The following is a 23013-nucleotide window of genomic DNA, read 5'->3' on the forward strand; positions in this document are numbered from 1 at the left end:
TCCCCATTTGTGAGCATCAGATCCAGCATCGCTTATTTCCTTGTGGGTTCTATCGCCATTTGCCTAAGGAGAACATTTTAAAAAATATCCATGATCTGTTTCTTTCTGATTCCATGGACGGAACTTTCCAATCTGCATCTGGCAGGCTGAAATCACCCAGAAGTAGCATCTCCCCTTTCTCTCCCAACTTCTGGATATCTGCAACCAGATCTTTATCAAGTTGCTCCGACTGTATTGGAGGTCTTTAGAAAGAAGTTCCACCTTCTCTTTTCAAAGCTATCCATATCACTTTTATTTATTTATATTTATATTCCATCCTCCCCAAGGAGCTCAGAACGGGCCTTTCCCTGGCCCACTTGCATTTCAGTTGTTTGGATATTGTTCTTCACATAGAGAGCTACTCTTACATCTTTTCAGCCATTCCTGCCTTACTAAAAATATTATGTTAGCATCCCATCCATGGAAATCACTGAACTATGTCTCTGTGACAGGAATAATATCTAAGTCTGCCTCTAACACCAGGGCATGCAGATCATGAGCTTTGTTGTTTGACTGCAAGCATTTGTGGTCATTGCTTTCCAGCTACCTTTCAGTGGCATTCTCATGTTCTATATAGTTTTTTTGTCTAGTCTTACTTCCTACTGCACTACTAAGAAGTGAATTGCTAAGATTGTTGTTTACATTACTATCTTTACTACTGTGACATCTTGGCTTTTGCTGGTGCTGGCCACCAGAAGTGACCTGCATCCGTAAGCCACCCCCACTGTCTAGTTTAAATGCCTAGAAACATGTTGCCTGAATTTCTCAGCAAAGTCCATCATTACAAAATAGGCTTTTATTTTTCCATTTGTCGTCCCGTCCTCCTATGTACCTAAAGCCTTCTCGATGACACCAGGCTCTAATCCACCTACTGAAGTTTTCAGTATTTTAAAATATTTCCTCTCACTTTCCATAAGTAGGCAGCACTTCTGAAAAGGCTACATTCTTTACAAAAGGTTTTAACCCTTTCCCCAGCTCCCGAAAAGCTTTCTGCACTCCATGCAGGGTATTTTTGGCCAGGTCATTTGTTCCCAGGTGGATAACAACATCAGTGTTAGAATCCATAGGGCCTCTTCTATCAAACTGCGTTAGCAGTTTGTAGCATGGTAAGCCGCGCTGAATGGCACGCACTGCTCCCGACGCTCATAGAGCAGTGCGGGCCATTCAATGCGGCTCTCTGCACTAAAAACTGCTAGCGCAGTTTGATGGAAGAGGCCCATAGTTTCTTTTTTAATTATAGACAGCATTTGCTTGGTACTCTTGGTAGCTGAGGATCCTGGAAGACATTTCACTATTTTGGGCTTCTTGAACAGTATTTCCAAGGTTCATATGCCCCTGATGATGGAATCCCCTAGTAGCAATAGCATTCATGATTTGAGCTTCAGCTTTTTTCCACTTCAGTTCTTTTTCTGGAGCATCATAATGCACTAATGGAGCAAAGGAATTCTGTAGGGACAATTGTGAGGGTGGGTGTTTTTGTATCGCACATCTTCTACCTGGGTTGCTTTAATCTTTGAGGCAATGGTGGTAAATTGGTAAGATTCTGTGGAGTGATGGAAGCTGCATTCCTGCATAAGTTTATTGAGCTCCTGTTTAATACTAACAATCAGAAGACAGATGGGGCAAGCCTTAAGAATCTCTGACTGTCCAGCTCTTCTTATTTGTAGTTGCTTTCAGTGTACCTGTATTCATCGATTCTATATTGTAACTTATCGCTGACTGTCCAGCTCCTCTTGTTGTAAACCGCCTCGAACTACCATGGCTTTGGCGGTATATAAGAAAATAAATTATTATTATTATTATGCCTCCAGATGGCTTGCCTTGGAACTAAAGCACAATGACTACACTGAATAAAAGTCATCTTGATTGATTGGAATGAGTATTGACTGAGGAGTATTCTTGATTAATGGGTCATCTATGTATGTGCAGCAAACTCTGGGATTGGTGTGATGTGGGGAGGGAAGGAGGGAATATGTTATAATGAATCAGCCAAGTTCCCCACCAAACAGCACTGAAGGAGGAGCAAGCCTTCATAGCACAATCAAATTTTGATGGAATCTAATTTTTTCCCTTTATAGCCAAATATCCCCAATAAATGTAAATATAGCATGTTTATGCACAATAAACCAGATGCAAGACTAAATCTGCTATTTATCTTAGGTCTGGCAATGAAAAATAAACCTTACTACCTTACAGATCTAGTCTACAGTTCAAAAAATCAAGTTACAAAAATTTAGAAACATGAAAGACTAGAGTCACTTTGAAAAAGGTATCCCCTCTAATATGAGTTAGCCACAAAGGAGAGAAAGTTTTTGTTCATTTTTTGATTGTTTTTGAGGTGGGAGAAGTCTAAGTTTGAAAATAGAGCAATATACCACAGTACAGATATAGAGTCAGCACAGTTTAACTAAGTAATTCAAGTTTAGAGAATAGATATCAGGCAGCAAAACCTATAACCAGAAAGTTTAGAATTAAGAATAAGATCAAAGAGCGTTTATCAGTGCCAGGGACTTCCTTCTCCTAGGTGGCACTAAATACTGCCTCCTCTACAAGCCCAGCCAGTGAAGACTTGATTCATGAATGGAAGCCATTCTGCTTTAAAATGAAAGATTAGGTCACTTTTCTCTGGACCACTTCAAGTCTTCTTATATCCTTGACCAGCCTTCAAAACTGAACACAATAAGGCCTTCAAAACTGAACACAATACTCAAAGTGGAGCCTCACCAATGACTTGTACAGGGGCATAAACACTTTCTATCTTCTGCTGGTTATGCCTCTCTCTATACAACCTAGCATCCTTCTGGAAAGAATGAGGAAAGAGGGGGAGGGGTTTAAATCTCTGAAGTTTGAGGCTTCCTTCAAAGTCCTGGCAGATAGATGGAAATAACTCACTGGTCCTGGAATAAAGTATGGATTTACAAGAAAGAAGATTAGCAAAGGTAAGGACCTAATCTTCCAACTGAAACGAGGAAGCAAAAGCAGGACGCTGGACTTCCTGATTCACATAGAAAACGGAAACTACTTTTGGAAGAAAGGAAGGAACAAAATAGTACGCAGAATCACAGCGGAATCTGTAACACACAGTATAGGATCCCAGCAGGAGAGAATCTGAAGCTCTGAAATCCTACAGGCTGAGGTAATAGCCATCAGGATCGTGAGATCCATAAGGGACACCTGCTCCAGAAGCTCATACAGCGGACAAGCCAGAGAGCGGAGAACCAGATTAAGATTCCAGGTTAGACAGGGAAGGCGCAACGGAGGCCTAAGACACAGACCGCCCTATAGAAAACAAGCCACATCCAGATGAGCTGCCAATGAGAAAGAGGGCCCATACACGAAAGATTGGCAATCAGCACCTGGAGCAAAGCAGTGGCATTGTCCGAGAAGACCCAGATGGCTTAATGATGGAGACGACCACTGAAGTGGAGAAGAGCTATCTGAATCACTCCAAGTGATTGATTGACCACTTGCACTCTGAAAGCGTTCACTAGCCCAGAACAGGGACGGTTATACACACCGCTCCCCAGTCTTTGAGACTCGCATCTGTAGACAGAATCACCCAATCCGAGATCCAGAGGAGAAGGTGCCTGGAAAGCAAGAGGGGTCGCAATCATTATGCAAGACTGTTCTGCGCCACAGTCATCCAGGGCAGGGGTGCAGCAGGTCTCGCTGGGGATTAGAACATAAGAATAGCCTTACTGGGTAGACCAACGGTCCATCAAGCCCAGTGAACGCAGACAGGCTCTAGCCCAAGAGACCACATCAATCGTTGCCACCATGATTTCAAGAACCTGGAGGTGCTGCCATGTTGTCAGGACCAGAGTGGCCATAAGGTTCATGACAACCTGTCGAAGCTTCTCCTGACAGGTATTCCAAATCCTGTGTCGGCTTGAGGCGACTCTTCTTGAAGTTGATCACCCAGCCCAATTGCTGCAGCAACTGTACCACCTGATGAACAGCCTGATGCCCCTTGGACAGCGAGGGAGCTCTGATCAACCAGTTGTCCAGATACAGATGAACTAGGACACCCAGAGTGCGAAGATGGGCCACCACCATCACAATCACTTTGGCGAAGGTCCTGGGTGCCATTGCCGCAAACTGGAAATGTTGCCCCAAGACGTGGAACTGCAAATTCTTTCGGTAGTCTGGGAAAATGGGAATGTGGAGATACGCCTCCAAGATCCAGGGAGGCTAGAAACTCCCCCAGCGCCACCAACACCATAACTGAGCGCATCATCTCCAGGCAGAAGTGAGGCACTTTCAGCACCACACTAACCGCCTTGAGGTCCAGAATCATCCTCCAATCATCGGAACCTTTCTTTGGAACAATGAAGATATCTCCCAGAGCCAGAGTCTCGCTCTGGTTTGGGTGCTATTGCTGCAATATCCAGAAATCTGCATTGCTGCAATATCCAGAAATCTGCAGAATATGGCCTGTACCTGAACCAACTTCTCGGGGCGGCTCACAGGTGAATCCAAAAAATACTTGGTCAGAAGACAGAGAAACTCCAGTTTGTAGCCATCGCTGAGAACCTCCAGGACCCAGCAGTTGGAAGTAATGGACTGCTATTACATCAGAAAGACTGACAACTGCCCCCCCACCTGATGTGTGGGGGAGACACCAGCCTGCCGAAGCACAGTCTGGCAGATGAAGAGGACCGTTGTCTCATGGAAGAACCCAAGTATGGACGATAGCACCTGAAGGGATGAAAATTAGGACACACCGAATCCTGGAAGGGCTGGATCTATTCACAGGCAGAGACTTGGGCCTGTGATCCTGAACACTGGCCAGTCATCCAGACCCTGGCCAAACAGCAGCTGTCCCTTAAAGGGCAACCGGCTCAAGGTCACTTTAGAAGACAAATCACCAGACCACTGCCAGATCCAGAGCATTTTGCAACCCGAAACAGAATAGTCGGCAAACTTAGCAAACTTTCAAGATGTCATACAAGGCATCACAGTCAACAAACGCTCAAATTCAGCTTTAAACAGCTATATGGGAGTTCAGAGTCCACAATTTCATTTGAAATTGGTAGCCGTGGTAATCTTCATTATTCCCGTTATAGCTTTACTACTATTTATTCCATATTTTTTCAATTTTACTTATTATCTTTATTATTTCAAATTAACTTATTATTTCAACATCACATAGCTTTTGTACTTGCTGGTTCCCCTTCCCGACGCGCTTCGCCTATCTTTCTCAAGGTCGGGGGAACTTTACTAAAAGTTAAACTTTCTCATCTATATCTGCCGCTGGTAATCCAAAAAGATGGCCAAATAAAAGCTAAGTGATATTGAAATAATAATTTGAAGTAATAAAAATAAGTAAAACTGAAAAAATATGGAATAAATAGTAGTAAAGCTATAACGGGAATAATGAAGATTACCACGGCTACCAATTTCAAATGAAATTGTGGACTCTGAACTCCCATATAGCTGTTTAAAGCTGAATTTGAGCGTTTGTTGACTGGATAAATTTGTAAAATAAGTGAGTTAGAAAAGTTTGGAGGATACAAGGCATCAGCCATATAATCCACTCCTGAGATGAGAAAATCCAAGTTGCAAAGCACTACAGTGTCAGGATCATGACGCAGCTTAGAATGGCATGCCTGAGCCACAAAAGAAGAGGCCGATGCCGCCTTAACACCTGCAGCTGCCGAATCAAACAGATGCTTAAGGACAAAATCCACACGTCGGTCCTGAACATCCTTCAGGACCAGTTCCCTGTCACTGGGAAGAGAAGTGTGCTTGGTGATCTGCACCAGAGGAATCCACCTTCGGGGAAGCAAAGCGCTTGTTAAAGGCATTCGCCATAGGATAAAGCCATGCCATTGGCCAAGCACATTTCAAGGAACCCTCAGGAGTCTCCTAGATGTCTGTAAGAATGCGAAACGAAGTCAGGATGATCAGGAAAAGAGGCAGATTGTGGTCTCTGGTCACTCATGAGGGAACATTCTGCAACAACAGGCTGCTAACTGTAGCTTCAATTCCTGGAGAGATTCAGAGATCAAATCTACAAGATGCATGTGCTGGAAGAATCTACGCACAGTGGGATCCTCCCCCAAATCAGGGGCTCTGCACTGATCCGGATCTTGGAGATCTGCCACATATGCGACCACCGCAGTGCCTCCCAGCAAAAGTAGAGGTATAGAAAAGGTTGTCTGGTGCAACCGTGGGCACAACTGGCTTACCTGCTGGCACCCCCGAAGGGAGATAAGAGAAAAGACCCTGATCAACCGAAGTGGTGGAGGGGAAACAGGCAGACATTTTCTAAAAAGTATGCCTGATAAAGCATATTAACAAAAGCCAGGGGAAACCCACCCTCTGCGGCGGGAGCCAATCTCTGTGCATTAATTTTGACTCTTTAGAGGATTTACAAGGTTTATCACCAGAGATGCGCAGTGGCGCAGTGGTTGGAGCTACAGCCTCAGCACCCTGGGGTTGTGGGATCAAAGCAGATATACTTAATCCACCAACTTATATGCTTGCTGTTATATTAAATCATTATCTAGTGAAAGAATGACAATAGCAGCAGCTTTTTACATCTTTTACTTAGCCTTTAATGCAGTGTCTCTAGCATGCCCCGACAGGACCCGTTTCGCCCATACGGGCTTTTTCAAGGGTTCAAAAAGGAGCTCTGCATAATGCAAAGAATTACAGCATATCTTATTAATCCCATAATGACTGTGTTTCCATTTTCCAAACTTATTTAAACATCAACTCAATTAATTCTAACAATACTCCAGATATTATACATTTAAAATTGTTTTACTTATTTAAAAATATATAATCATTTCAAAATAAACACCTCATAGTGTACAACTATCTAGAACCATAGAATGAAATTGTTTATTATAAAATTTATATTAATGCATAAATTATAATTACTACTTAAAAATTCATATTAATACATAAATTATAATTACTACTTAAAAATTCAAATATTCAAATTATTGCCCAGCTAATATGTATCCATAAATGAATTCATATAATTGATTAAAATACTTATAATTTTAAAGTATAATAATGTTTATAATCAATTAATTTATCAGTTTAATAAACTTTAAAATAGTTTTCCCAAGTACTAATGAGTAGTAATCTCTATATTATTGAATGTTCCTTATCTTACTGCTCAAAGTGATTATTCTATCTATGATTGCCTTAAATGAACTAACTATAAATCCTTGAATGAAATTGATTACCAAACTCCTTAAGACTGAGTATCAGGTGATCTATATACTTAATTAAACTTCTAAACACCAAATTCAATCTTGATTAAAAACCTATAGGTTAATCCACAAAATTTAATTGTTGTTTCTAACCATTCAAGACTACCTTTAATACTTCTATTATAAAAGACTTCATCTAAAACCTGTGCCGATCATAATATCAATTTAGACATATTTGACCCTATATTGAAACCTGTGCCACTCATTATACAAATTTTAACAATATTCCATTAAACTGTGAATTTCTTACAAAAATTATTATGTTCTCTATCATTAAATCAAATTGCGTTCTCTTTAATTAAATCTAATTGATTCCCTAAAGATTATACAGCATATCTAGTGATCTATATGTTAAATTAAACTTACTCAAACTTCCCGGTTTCAAATTTAATAAAAAAAACCGTGAAAAACTCATCAGTTCAATCTAATCATTATTAAGAGCCGTTGGGAACAAATCTCAGTACCCCTGTTATCAAGCGGCTCACATAAACAGCACTAACAGTTTTCCCCACAGATTCAAGTTGAAAGTTTAAACTTATATTATAGAAAAAATGAAATGTAAAGAAAGTAAACTCGTTCAGCGAACCAACCTTATTTCAGCGTCCTCTCAGCTTAGGGGCTGGAGCTGCTAAGCGTAGCTTGTGCACTTTCTGGCCTCTTTTATACCTATTAAAGCGGACGCCGTAAATTAAGATTGTTGTACGTGCTTTACGTACTATGCGTGATCAGCGTGTTTAATGAGCTCTGCGTGTCTACTACGTCATTAGACGTTATTTGTAGACATTAACGCAGGCGCATTAGATTGACTGTGCACGAATCCCAAAAAAACAAACTAATAGGATCTTATTAAATTTAATTCTTATATCTGATCTTCGATATTTCAGGGCAGCATGAGCCTCCGCTCTTTGTTTTCATATTGATCTAGTGGAAAACAGAGTGCCAAACACTCATGTTGATATAGTATGCGCTGAATTAAAGTTGGCTACTTCAAAGTTTTCTTTCAATATAATAAAGCCTTTTTCAGCATAAATCATCATCTGTATACTGAATATCAAATCAAGTCCATAAACTTTTCCCTGACTTAAATTGAAAATGTTATATGGGCCAAACAGTTCCCGTCGGAGCACGCTAGAGACACTGCATTAAAGGCTAAGTAAAAGATGTAAAAAGCTGCTACTATTGTCATTCTTCCACTAGATAATGATTCAATATAACAGCAGAATACAAAAACAATGAAACAAGCCCTCAAATATCTCGCGATCTAATTCAAAAAATAGACTTGTAAAGATTAGAATATAAGACAATTCATTTAACAGTACTCTCAGACACCTGTTGTGGCTGATCATCAAAGATCTCAAACGCCAATATTACAGGTGAAGGTATCAATCATTGAGTACTGATTTGAAAAGTGCTCTAAGTGCTTGAAATAAATCAAATAAATCAAAATAACTTATCTTAATATTGTTGCAGTGCTTTTAAAACCCTACGGGGACCCGTTTCACCAGTCGGCTTCTTCAGGGGTCAAATTTTCTAAAACAAATAAATATGTATCAAACATTAAAAATTATCTTATATCAATGTAAATATATAAATGGAAGAACTTCCATCGTGAAAATGTGCAATAAAATAACGAATTCAACAATCATAACATTGAAAACTTTGAAAACTTTTTGACAGAGTACTTACTGAGATATAAGCTCGGGTTAACGAGACAAAAATGGCGATAGCACTTAGTGAACGCCAGCGCATGCGCTTTTAAAGTGATCCCGATTCAGGAAAACTCACGCATGCGCAAAAGAATTTTTACAATTAAAGATAAATACTTCTATTTTAAACAATTTAAGTCAAATTTAAAAAACAAAAGAACCACAGCTCCTTTAGTAGAACACTGTGTTAAACCCCAACATAAATTTGAAGAACTAAAGTGCTTCTGTATTGACAAAGAAGAACGCAATATAAGAGGGGGTGACAGAAAGAAACGTCTCTCTCAAAAAGAGATCCGTTGGATTTACAAACTTCAGAGTTTGATACCGAATGGTTTAAATAACATTGTGGATTGGACAGTCTTCTTTTAAATTCAATTGTTTTATATTCAATTGTTTAAAATAGAAGTATTTATCTTTAATTGTAAAAATTCTTTTGCGCATGCGTGAGTTTTCCCGAATCGGGATCACTTTAAAAGCGCATGCGCTGGCGTTCACTAAGTGCTATCGCCATTTTTGTCTCGTTAACCCGAGCTTATATCTCAGTAAGTACTCTGTCAAAAAGTTTTCAAAGTTTTCAATGTTATGATTGTTGAATTCGTTATTTTATTGCACATTTTCACGATGGAAGTTCTTCCATTTATATATTTACATTGATATAAGATAATTTTTAATGTTTGATACATATTTATTTGTTTTAGAAAATTTGACCCCTGAAGAAGCCGACTGGTGAAACGGGTCCCCGTAGGGTTTTAAAAGCACTGCAACAATATTAAGATAAGTTATTTTGATTTATTTGATTTATTTCAAGCACTTAGAGCACTTTTCAAATCAGTACTCAATGATTGATACCTTCACCTGTAATATTGGCGTTTGAGATCTTTGATGATCAGCCACAACAGGTGTCTGAGAGTACTGTTAAATGAATTGTCTTATATTCTAATCTTTACAAGTCAATATAACAGCAAGCATATAAGTTGGTGGATTAAGTATATCTACTATCATCATATGGAAGGCTTGAATGACAATTTATATAATAGTGACATATGTTTTTGAGCCTTTCTACAATCAATCCCTTATTAAGTGAGGTTGATATCTGTTCTGGAAGTTTCCAAGTTGCCTCACTTTTTCATCTTCGTTTTGGCTCTAGTTGTGGGATCAAACCCCGCGCTGCTCCTTGTGACTTTGGGCAAGTCACTCAGTCCTCCATAGTCCCAGGTATGTTAGATAGATTGTGAGTTCACCGGGACAGATAGGGAAAATGCTTGAGTACCTGAGTGTAAAAAAAAACGCTTAGATAACCTTGATAGGCGGTATATAAAAACCTAATAATAATAATAATAAACTTGAAACGTTGCCAGTGCACTCCCCAGGGCTCCCTGATGCCATTTTTGCAGGAGTTGGAGCAGCAGGCACTAGAAGACCCTCCTTGGAGGTCGAAGGCACTGAATCCAGGCAAGCCTTGCACCCCTCGTGGATCGCAGCACATGTGGAACATGGCTGCGCATGCGACAGCCTTCCACCACAAATAAGGCATGAATCCATCCCATCCTGCCCTGAGGAGGCCATATATGTGTTGTCTTTTTTTCCAAAAATGAAGTTTGGGAAAAATAAGTTTAAATTCAAAGTGGGAAAAATCCATGATGACTGCCGTGGGTGCCGATTTTTCAATATAAATAGCCTGGGAAAACCAAGGAGAACCTCAAAAACAGCGATTTGGGGATTTTAGAGGTGGGGAGGGGTAGGGCATACAAGGAAACTATACAAAAAACCCTTTTTAAGACCCCCCCCAAAATAGCTGATTCAGGCTGTCAGCCTGTACTCACTGTTACATGTGCTGAATGGAAAACACTGTAGATAGAGCTGAAACAGCCCACAGGGAGATCCTCTGCCTCAAAGAACTGGAAATCTGGATTTCAAATCTAACTGCCCCACTGGCTTGATCTCCATGGCCAGGTACCTCCGCCAGCCTCGGACACGCCATGCAGATGCCTGGTGGAGGAATGCAGTATAGCTCCGATCACAGGCGTGCCTCCACGGAACTGTGCAGCCTGAGCTCTACCCACTAGCGGACCAACCTGGGGTGAGCAAGCTCCCAAGGGAACAGTCGCTGAGCCCTGATCTAATGTCAGGCTGTCCAGGGGATTTACTGACAAGCAGGGAACCTCCCAGAAGCAGGTCTCCGATCTCCCACAGTCAGGGATGATCCTACAGGAAACCTCCACAGCACAAGAGTGAAAAGTGTGAACGCAAAGACTAAAATCATGTAAAATGAAACACGAGCAGTAAAGACAAGCTCCTACAGCCTGGTTTGCAGGAAGAAAGACTAACATTACAGGGACAGTGATGAGGTAAGAAGGGGAGGGGTTTAAGGCTCTGAAGTTTGAGGCTTCCTACAAAGTTCTGGCAGGTAGACAGAAATAACCCACTGGTCCCAGAATAAAGTGTGATTGTACAAGAACACTTATTTCAAGATGGGTGCCCTCAGAAAATAATAATTTCAAAATGTGTCTTCCCCACTCCTCCTTGTGCTTGGCATGATGAGGGAAAGAAAATTTGGGAAAAAAAAGAAGTGTTCTCTTGTCTATGTAACATAATCCTCTTTTAGAGTAATTTCATAATGCAGATCTAGAAATTTAATTTAGTTTCATTTAAAATACTAAAATAAAAATTACTGCCCACTTAGGACATAATAGTGCATGCTAAGAAATTATTTTCTTCTGCAGTTTGCATGCAGGCATATTGAATTACAATTGGAAAGCACAGCAGAACAAGTCAAACAGAAAAAAATAGTGGCTGGAATGAGGAAAGGAAAAGTTGAAGTTACTGCACTACAAGCAATATGGACAAAACTGAGTATCGTGCTGTAATAAAATTATTTCATTTGAAGGGAAAATCACCTCCTGAAATTAAATCTGGCCAAAAAATAAATAATCCCAGATGCTGCATAGGAGCAATTCCTGCTAGCAAAGAGTACACATTGGGAGGGTGCAACCTTCCAGCCCTGGACCAGCACAGTCAGTACTTGCTGACATGAATGTCCTGGGTGTCAGAAAGCAGGTTAACGATTAGGAATTAGGAATAATGATGCTGGAATTTAGATAAACCAGGTTGCCCCTTGTTTTCATAATTAGGTTTAACTATCACAAAGGGTATAAAGAAGTGAAGCCCTCCTTCTACCCTCCCCAATATATGTAATATAAACTTACGACAGTGGTGATGCGATTGATCTTGCTTGCCTTTTGCTTTTCAAAGCCCGGAGCTTATCTCCTTGTGTCAATCTTCCCACATCATCCTCATCACTGTACTGTGGAAATAAACAGACCACAACTGACTTAGCCCATCACTAAACCAGAGTTATAGCATATAAAAACACACACATTTGTTAATCTGGTAGCTGTGCCTTGGCATATGAGAAATCTGGTTTTATTCCCAGATTCAATCTCCTGCTCCCCAATACTAGTCAGCTGGTGGAGGCAGAACTGAAAGGACAGAGAAAAGGAGGAGGGACTAGTAGTTATTGCTCACCAGCAACATCTGGTGGTCACACTCAAAGTGCACGAGAGGGTCTTTAGTCAGGGACAAAGTCTGTGGATCCAGGGCAAACACCATCACTGAAATGAAAGAGCTAGGCAAGAGGGTAGGGGAGGAAGACCCAAGCTACTGTGGATGAAAGTTCACGCTATAACAGTTCTAAATAAACTAGAAGCCTAAAACTGGAAATGATTAAATCACAAACCCAAATTCACTGTATGCAATGCGGGGACTAACCATTGTAGGACTAACCAGTGAAGATCACATGGTATTTATGTTTTTCATATCACCTACCACAATATTCTTTAAAGGTGACTGAAACATGTCATGATCAAAATCCCAGGGTGCAAAGGACATGGTTGCCCCAATAAAAGCAGGATCAAAATCCCACCTTCTTCACCTTTATAATAAAATCCAATAAGGATAAAGAGTGCCCAGAAAATGCATTAAAAAAACAGGGCTGTATTTCAAATAAAATTTTAATTGCGATAAAATGGTATGCTATTTTTCCCATACTGCACTTCTTGTGACTCTGAGCAAGTCACTTAACCCTCCACTGCCCAGGGTCATAAGCAGTTGCAACAGGAAAAATCCCCAAACATACCATTAACCGCGCGATTAATCATAATTATCTTGTATAAATTACAATCAAAACACAGCCCTAAAAAAATTATAGAACAAAAAAGTAATGAAGAAATATGAAATACAAAATGAAAAATTAAATATTAAAGAATCTAAAACAGCATGCAGAATAGCTATAAACAGCCTTACAGTTTTCAGAGCCTACTTAAGAAAAGCAAGCCTCTCAAAAATATTTTCCTTTGGTGCTTGGGATATGGAGATCCTCCTCCTCCATTCAGCATCCATTTTAATCAGAACCAGGATCCACGGTCATGAAACTCAATTTGTCAAAAGGAGAAATTAGGTTCTTACCAGCTAATTTTTTTTCTTTTAGATTCTCTAGACCGGTACAGTTCACTGATAGGTAATAGCTCACCATGACCAGCAGATGGAGACTGAAACAAAACTTTGGCTATAATACTGATAGCTGTGCTTCCCTCTAGTCCAGGGGTCTCAAAGTCCCTCCTTGAGGGCCGCAATCCAGTCGGGTTTTCAGGATTTCCCCAATGAATATGCATGAGATCTATGTACATGCAGTGCTTTCAATGCATATTTATTGGGGAAATCCTGAAAATCTGACTGGCCCTCAAGGAAGGACTTTGAGATCCCTGCTCTAGTCTAATCAGTCTGTCAAATAGCCAAGCAGAACTAAGAAGTGCTAATTATAACAATAACAACACTCCTAACAGGAGTAACAACTAACATAGAGCAATACTGTTGGAAATTGCATAGAAGAAGCCCCTTCAGCAAAATGTCCCCATAGCTCACCAGCTGAGCAAAAGCTGCTGCTCTTTTGATCTCCCTGACCCTATAAAAATACTAGAACCCGAAGAAAAAACACACTCTTCATGCAAATCCCTTAAGAACAGACAGACGGACAGGGTGGAGAGTCTAAAAGAAAGAAAATTAGCAGATAATAACCTAATTTCTCCTTCTTTAGTATCTCTTCAGACTGGTACAGTTCACTGATGGGATGTACCAAAGCAGTACCCATCATGAGTAGGACCCCCGGAGGGCCGCCACCAGAACATGCTCACCGAACACCGCGTCCCAACATGTCTGGACGTCCACACGGTAGTGTTGCACAAATGAATGCAGAGAAGACCAAACCGCGACCTTACCAAACCGCGATCCATTGGAGGCACCAGAGAAGACTCAGCCCAAGAAGCTGCCTGACCCCGAGTGGAATGAGCCTTGAGAAAATCCGGAACAGGCTTCTTCTGAAGAAGATAGATGGAAGCGATAGTCTCTTTGATCTAGCGCATAATGGTAGCAGAACCCACAAAGAGGACAAAAAGATGATACGACTTTCGGAACTCCTGGGTCCACTGAACATAAGAGCGTAAGTGCCTCTGTTCCGAAGAACCCTACTAGCTACCCAAGACTGGGAGGACCTTGGATTGGTTGACATGAAAAGGCGAGACCATTTATGGCAGAAAGGAAGGAACAGGCCGTATAGCACCACCCGCTCCCTAGAAAACTCCAGGAAGGGAGGCCTTCAAGAGAAAGCCTGCAGCTCAGAAATCCATTTCACAGAAGTAATGGCCACCAGGAACACTGCCTTGAGAGTAAGGTCCTTCAATGAGCAGGAACCCAGGGGCTCAAAGGGAGGACACACTAGCACGGACAGGACCAAATTGAGATCCCAGGCCGGAACCGAAGGCCGCACTAGAGGCCAAAACAATTTAGCCGCCCTCAAAAAGCGAACCACTAACGGAAAAGAAGTTAAACGCTTACCCTGTGGCAAACCGCAAAACACAGACAAAGCTGCAAGCTGAACCCAGAGAGAAGACCAGGCCAGGCCCCTATCCAGGCCATCCTGTAAGAACTCCAAGATGTGAGGCAAAGAGGCGCGAAAGAAAACCACTACACGAGCAGCACACCACTCTTCAAAAATACGCCAAACTCACACATAAGCCCAAGAAGTGGAAAGCCTCCGGGACCCCAAAAGAGTGGAGATCACTTATTATCTGAATAACCTTTCTTACCTAGGCGTTCCCTCTTAAGAGCCAAACTGTAAGACAAAAGGGACCTGGAATGAACATTGGAATGGGGCCCTGAGTCAGAAGGTCAGGCGAGAGGGTCAGCGGAAGAGGATCTGCCACGAGAAGAACTAGATCCATGTACCATGGGCACCTGGGTCATCCGGAGCCACCAGGATCACACAGCCAGGATGCCGAGCAATGCGAAGGACTCTGCCCACCATCGGCCACGAAGGAAACACATACAGGCTGCACCAGAGCATCCAGCCCCTCAGCCTGAACATCCCTGCACCAACTGAAGAACCATGATGCTTTGGCGTTATCATTCATGGCCATCAGGTCAATGACCGGCAGCCCCCTATACTGCACAATCAACTCGAAGGTTGCAGGACTGAGGCACCACTCTCCAGTATCTAGCACGTGACGTCTGAGGAAGTCCGACTGTACACATCAGTAGGAGATACGCTAGCCTCCAGCGACCACAATATAGTATGGTTCAACCTTAGGAAAGGCTTCCCTAGATCAAACACGAAAACAAAGGTACTCAATTTCCGGGGCACAGACTTCGCACGCATGGGAGATTTCGTCCATCAGACGCTGCAGGACCAAGCGGAGATCGATGATGTATAAGCTAAGTGGTTAACACTGAAATCAACCATACATGAAGCAACTAGCCGCTTCATAAAATCAGTAAATAAACGACAAAGAAACAATAAACCCCAATGGTTCACCGCGGAGATCTCGCACCTCATTAAGGAGAAGAAAAAAGTGTTTCTCTCCTACAAGCGCACGGAGAAAAGAGAGGCAAAAGTAGAATATAGGACCAGGTCTACAGCGGTCAAAATGGCAGTTAGGGAGGCAAAACTTCGAGTGAAAGAAATTCTGGCAAAAAACATTAAAAAGGGGGACAAATCCTTCTTCAGGTATATTAGTGACAGAAAAAGGAACACAGGCGGGATAGTACGCCTTAGAAGACCGGACGGAAGTTACGTGGAAGCAGATTCCGATAAAGCCGAACTACTGAATGAATACTTCTGCTCAGTCTTCACCTGTGAGGCACCGGGACACGGTCCCCAGTTGAAGGCAACACAAAGCACAGAAGACCAGTTTCAGAATTTTGAGTTCACACCAGGTGAAGTTTACAGTGAACTGGCAAGACTCAAGGTGAACAAAGCCATGGGACCAGACAATTTGCACCCAAAAATGCTCAGAGAATTGAGCGATGTCCTGGCGAAACAGTTGGCTGAGCTATTCAATCTCTCCCTAAGTAAGGGGAAAGTTCCCCTGGACTGGAAATTAGCTAATGTCGTTCCTCTGCATAAAAAGGGTTGCAGGGCAGAGGCTGCGAATTATAGACCGGTGAGTCTCACATCAATAGTGTGCAAACTCATGGAAACACTAATTAAAAGCAAATTGGACACGATCTTGAATGAAGGGAATCTTCGGGATCCCAGTCAGCATGGATTCACCAAGGGTAGGTCCTGCCAATCCAATCTCATCAGCTTCTTTGACTGGGTAACAAGAAAGTTGGACTTGGGAGAGTCTTTGGACGTCGTGTACCTGGACTTCAGGAAAGCTTTTGACAGTGTCCCACACCGCAGGCTGCTAAGCAAGATGGAATCGATGGGGTTAGGAGAGACACTAACTGCATGGGTCAATGATTGGCTGAGTGGCAGACTTCAGAGGGTGGTGGTTAATGGTACCCTCTCTAAAACATCGGAGGTGACCAGTGGAGTGCCGCAGGGCTCGGTCCTGGGTCCACTCCTTTTCAACATATTCATAGGGGATCTGACTCAAGGGCTTCAAGGTAAAATAACACTATTCGCCGATGACGCCAAACTATGTAATATAGTAAGTGAATGCAGTTTACAGAATTATATGGCGCAGGACCTGCTTACATTGGAAAGTTGGTCCTCAACCTGGCAGCTAGGCTTCAATGCTAAGAAATGTAAGGTCATGCACCTCGGAAGCGGAAATCCATGCAGGACGTACTTCTTGAACGGAGAAACTTTAACTAGGACTTCAGCAGAACGAGATTTAGGAGTAATCATCAGTGCAAACATGAAAACTGCCAATCAAGTGGAGAAGCCTTCATCTAAGGCAAGGCAGATATTGGGTTGTATCAATAGAAGTTTCGTCAGCCGAAAGCCTGAAGTCATAATGCCGTTGTACAGGGTGAGACCTCATCTGGAGTACTGTGTGCAATTCTGGAGGCCACATTACAGTAAAGATGTGCGCAGAATTGAATCGGTTCAACGGAAGGCCACCAGGATGATCTCGGGGCTCAAGGGTCTCTCGTACGAAGAGAGACTGAACAAATTGCAGCTCTACACTCTTGAGGAACATAGGAAGAGGGGAGACATGATCGAAACATTTAAGTACCTCACGGGACGTGTCGAAGTGGAAGATGATATTTTCTTTCTCAAGGGACCCTCGGCCACAAGAGAGCACCCGCTCAAACTCAGGGGCGGAAAATTTCATGGCGACACCAGAAAGTATTTCTTCACAGAGAGAGTGGTTGATCATTGGAACAAGCTTCCAGTGCAGGTGATCGAGGCAGACAGCGTGCCAGACTTTAAGAATAAATGGGATACCCATGTGGGATCCCTACGAGGGTCAAGATAAGGAAATTGGGTCATTAGGGCATAGACAGGGGGTGGGTAAGCAGAGTGGGCAGACTTGATGGGCTGTAGCCCTTTTCTGCCGTCATCTTCTATGTTTCTATATTTCTATGTTTCTATGTTTCATAAGAGCAGCTTATTGAGGAACGGAATTCTCTGGGAGGTATATAAGGAGAGAGAGGAGAATTATTGAGGGGCAGCAGAATGAACACACTTGTAGGTCAGCAATAGGAGCTTGAACTGTATGCGAAGGCGGTATGTGGTACACAGACACTGTTCAGCTGGCCATTTGTTGCAAATCTGGCATGATAGAGGGGGTACCTCCATAAAAGGAGTCCATCCCAAGTGTTTTAGTTAAAATCGAGGTATTTGAGGCAGTTGGAGGATTTAATTCAAAATCAGGAAAATCCAAGATGGCCACCATAGTAGTGCAGTCACGCTAAAAATGGCCCGGGAAAATCTACCCGAGTCAAAAAAATTGTGGAAGCGGTTTTTGGAGATGAGGAACCCTAAACACAGCCCCAGCAACCCTTAAAACCCACTGATTTTTTCATAGAGTTCAACAGACAGTACTGCTTGCTATAGCTGTCACAGAAACTGGGAATGGAGAAGATACTGCCTCACAGCACCAGTTCCATGTGCTGGGATCTACGGGCTGCCAGTCAGACTTAAAGCCCAACTGAGACCTCAACCCTACGAATTTGCATACGAACAGGGGGAGCAATTTATGCAGCTGGCACCCATTGACCCCTGCTGGACCGAAACCGGGGCCAAACAGCCTGCACACTCAAGCACCTGATAATTCAGGATGCTAGCTAGCTTTAAGGGGAACTGCCTCTGAGCTCCACAAGTTCCAACCCTGAGGGTTGCCTTGCCAGCTGCAGACATCTGACCCAGAGTCTGCGTTCTCTCCCAGGCAAAGTTGCTCCGGGGTTATCAGGGACACGTCCAGCACTGAAAAGCCTCAAACTTGGATTAAAAAACCTGAAAATAATAAAATTATCATTAGAGCAGATCAGAATTGCTTGCAGAAGGAATAAAATTATCAGCAGAGAACATCAATTCGCTTGCAGAAAGAAAAAAAACTGAAAGGGGCTCTACAGCATTGGAGGAGGAGGCAGAGCTGAAGAATGTAAATTTCATCCTTCTGCAATCAACTTGCAAGTATGGGAATATCATCTATTGTCAGGACTCATATGTCCTTTGCACCAGAAATAGCTATTTTTTTCAGTTTAGATGTTTCGTATTTTACTTGAAGGGTATTAACGTAGAACAAAATCTTTTCCAGAGAAAGGAAAATGGTAAAACCAGAGGACATAATTTGAGGTTGAGGGGTAGTAGGTTCAAGAGCAATGTTAGGAAGTTCTACTTTACGGAGAGGGTGGTGGATGCCTGGAATGCACTCCCGAGTGAGGTGGTGGAGAGGAAAACGGTGACTGAGTTCAAAGAAGCGTGGGATGAACACAGAGGATCTAGAATCAGAAAATAATATTAAATATTGAACTAAGGCCAGTACTGGGCAGACTTGCACGGTGAGTGTCTGTATATGGCCGTTTGAGGAAGGATGGGCTGGAGAGGGCTTCAATGGCTGGAAGGGTTTAGATGGGCTGGAATAGGTTTTAACTGAGATTTCGGCAGTTGGAACCCAAGCACAGTACTGGGTAAAGCTTTGGATTCTTGCCCAGAAATAGCTAAGAAGAAAAAATTAAAAAAAAATTTAAATTGAATCAGGTTGGGCAGACTGGATGGACCATTCGGGTCTTTATCTGCCATCATCTACTATGTTACTATGTTACTGAAAGCACGTTGGAGCAAATGTATTGAGTTAAAATTTAACTTTGTACTGACTTACTGATTGGGCAACCACAACAAGGCTGATGCCCCAGAAAGGACATCAGGCACCACTACCTGAGTCTCCTACCAATTCAGCAAACTGATATTCCTAAAAGAAGTGTTTTTAAGAGCAGCGTTAACTAGCAGTATCTACAGCATCTGATGGCACAATTTAGCCCTCTTCTGTTTATGTAGAAGAATTCCTGATTCAACCACATGCCAAAACACAGCAACGTTGGATCTATGAATGAATAGTTGTTTTTTTGGGAGGCTCCTGTGGCATCTTAGTCTTTTTTGGCCTTTTCCACTCCAGCCTTCTTTCTTCAATCCTAGGAATGGATTTACCTAGATTTCATCAAAAATTACCAATGTCACAAGGAAAATCAATGATCTTAATAGTTGTAGTCCCTTTTTCCAAGACAGCCCACTTCATTGCTGCTATGGGTTTCCCCCTACATGGTGAAATGGTAGACATGCTTGTTTCAGAGGTGGTCTGTCTTCACAGACTGCCTTCTCACATAATCTTGGATCAAAGTTCCAAATTTACTTAACAACTCTAGAGAAGCTTTTGACTATCTAGCTCTTTTCATCATTGGCTTACCACCCACAGTCTAATATGAAATTGGGGGAGGGGGGTGTAAAACAGACTTCGGTACAAGATCTATGGAACTTTTGTAACTCACTAGATTAACTGGACCTAAGAACTGTCAATGAAGAAATTTGTAAACCAATAATTCAGGGCATTCATCTACCAAGGGCTCCTTTTACTAAGCTGCGATAGCGTTTTTAGCGCACGCAGAATTTTAGCGTGCACTAAACCCGCGCTACGTGGCTACAACTAACGCCAGCTCAATGCTGGCATTAGGGTCTAGTGCGCGCGGCAATTCAGCACGCGCTAAAACTGCGCTATCGCAGCTTAGTAAAAGGAGCCCCCAAGTCTCTGCCATTCTTTGCCAGCCATGGTTTACATCCCTGTTTCAATTCTGGAAAAGTCTGAAACTCCAGTTCCAGTGGCAGAAGATCAGTATAAAGCCCTAAGCAAAAAGCACATTCAAGTAACATAGTAAATGATGGCAGATTAGATTGCTAAAATGGTGATGGGATAATCACGCGCCAGACACCAGTGCTCCGACAATTCAGTGCAAGACACAAGCGCGCCACGGGAAAACTTGTTTTTAAAGAGCTCCGATGGGGGTGTGGGGGGAGAATCCCCCACTTTACTGCATAGTGTTCGCGCTTCCGTTGGGGGGGTGTAACCCCCACATTATAGAGAAAACGGAACTTTTCCCCCCAAAAATCAGATAAAGTTCCGTTTCTCTATAATGGAGGGTTCCAACCCCCCAAATCCCCCCCAACAGCAGCGCAAACACTATGCAATAAAGTGGGGGGGTTACCCCCAAACACCCCCCCGTTGGAGCTCTTTAAAAATAAGTTTCCCCGCAGCGCGCTTCTTGTATGCGCCGAATTGTCAGCGTTGGATTGTCGGCGCACTAGTGTCTCAAGCGCCACTGACTATGAACCGCTAAAACAGCAAAGAAAGCTTAGAAAAGGTATGCTGATGAATGATGAAGAGATACCACGCCCTTTACAGTTGGAAATATGGGGGCTCATTTTTTCAAATCACTTACGACACACAAAGTAGCATAGGTTTTTCTAAGTGCTTTGAAAATGAGCCTCAAAGTCTGGCTCTCAGATCTAAGGAGTATAACCCCCATAGGAAAGTCTTAGCAGAAGTTCATGGGACCTTTCGCGATAATGTAGCTCAGTCGCACACTTTTGCTGTTTCAACAGCTTTCATTGAGCCAGTCTGGCATCCACTATCACCCCAGCTCCTTGCACTGTTTCAGTGCAACTTATTTCTTACTTATCTCCACATTTCATTCCTGCTCTAACTGGGGTTCCTTGCTTCATTCCTGGCTCCTGCTCAACCTGTGTTTCCACATTTGATTCTTGATCCTGCCTGGTTTCTGCCCTGGTTTAGCTTCTCCACCCTTGCTCAAAACAGACCCACACAGCCAGCTCCAGCAAATATAGGATGCAAATAACATTACCCCAGAATCACAGCAATACGTAAGCGCAATTAGCGCAAAAGAAAAGCAGTTATATCCACTGCTCAAAGACACAAAGCAATCAAGCTCTGTGACAGAAACGGATTAATTCCTCCATAACAGCCTAACTCCCTGATGCCTGAAATGTTGCCATTCCAGCCTCCTCCTCCCCTAGGGCAGGTACACCAAAGAAGAGGTGCAATAACTTTCATAGGAGATATTTTACCTATAAAATTGGTAGGAGGAAGTCTGGGGTGAAGATGCAGGAAATACAGATTTTTATAACACCTGTGAGCATCCAGCAACTACATATCACTCTGAAATCAGCACTGCATTGTGTGCATTCTTAAGCAGTCCTTCATATTTATTTGAAATGGAGAGGGAACAGACAGAACAATGGACAACAGGGGGGGGGAAGATGTTATACAATATTGTACAAATATACTCGTATTCTAATAGTGTAAATCAAAAAGTAAAGGCAAAATACATTTCATAGCTTTAATAGAAGTAACTGTGAGCAATTGAAATGTCACTCTTCCACATAGTCACCATGCAAGACGATGCATTTGTTGTATTGTTCAACTAGTTTCTGCATTCATGCAGAGATTTTTTTTTTCTGTTCCCGAAGCCAAGTGAACACCGCTTCCTTTACTTCCTCGTGCTTTGTCTTTTGATCTCCAGGTCGTAGTGATGCGCCCATGTCTCGTCGCTGGTGACAATTCTCTCCAGAATGCTTTCATCTTATTCATACCGTCTCAGGAACTGGGTTGCAACCTCCACACGCTGTTGCTTGTGCAGATCAGTAAGCTGTTTGAGAACTCATTGTCATTATGAATTATGGCAAAAGCAGATCCACAGCAGATATTCAAATTTGAGACCGAGACACCGTTATCCGTCGGGTCTTCTCTAATAAAGGCATCTGCCCTGTCAAATGTGCTCTTGTGTGCATGATGTTGATGGGCAACCACAACGACCTTCATCGATTACACCTGTTCTTCCTGCTTTAAACCTTTTGTTGATTCATGATATATTTGATGGTGAATTTCCACAGGTTTCACTCCCTCTCCCCAAAGAAAGCGTACTACTGCACGCTGTTCTACAATGTTGCAATCTTGCAATGAAACGTCCATGTTTTTGACCTTGTGGCTGCCACACAACTAAAGGCCAAGCGTTGCACTGTGCGTGGACGAACAAGCCAACAGGAATGTACGAGCACCTATGTGACATTTCACTAGCTCTGTTCCAGTTATGTAATTTAAGAATTGCCTTTAATTTTTGATTTGCCCTCGTTTATATAAAGATCACCGCCAGGAAACCAAAAACCATTGTTCTCTCTCAAAACCTCATGGTGCCCTGTAACCTTTCACCCTTCTCCTCATGCCTGTGGCTCTGACAAGATAAAA

General features: G+C 42.4%; 1 protein-coding gene across 10 annotated transcripts in view; it reads right to left on the reverse strand.

The window, feature by feature from the left end:
• CDC14B (cell division cycle 14B) overlaps positions 1 to 23013 on the reverse strand; it is a 197520-nt gene that overhangs the window by 54440 nt on the left and 120067 nt on the right. For all 10 annotated transcript variants that reach the window (XR_004537599.1, XM_033928382.1, XM_033928373.1 and 7 more), the window contains exon 12: positions 12181 to 12278. Coding sequence is in view for 9 of the 10 variants with exons in the window: in XM_033928382.1 (XP_033784273.1) it covers positions 12181 to 12278 (98 nt within the window). In the remaining variant the exon portion in view is untranslated. The remainder of the gene's footprint in view (positions 1 to 12180; positions 12279 to 23013) is intronic.

The sequence above is a fragment of the Geotrypetes seraphini genome, chromosome 1 (assembly GCF_902459505.1).
Source record: "Geotrypetes seraphini chromosome 1, aGeoSer1.1, whole genome shotgun sequence".
Classification (NCBI taxonomy): Eukaryota; Metazoa; Chordata; class Amphibia; order Gymnophiona; family Dermophiidae; genus Geotrypetes; species Geotrypetes seraphini.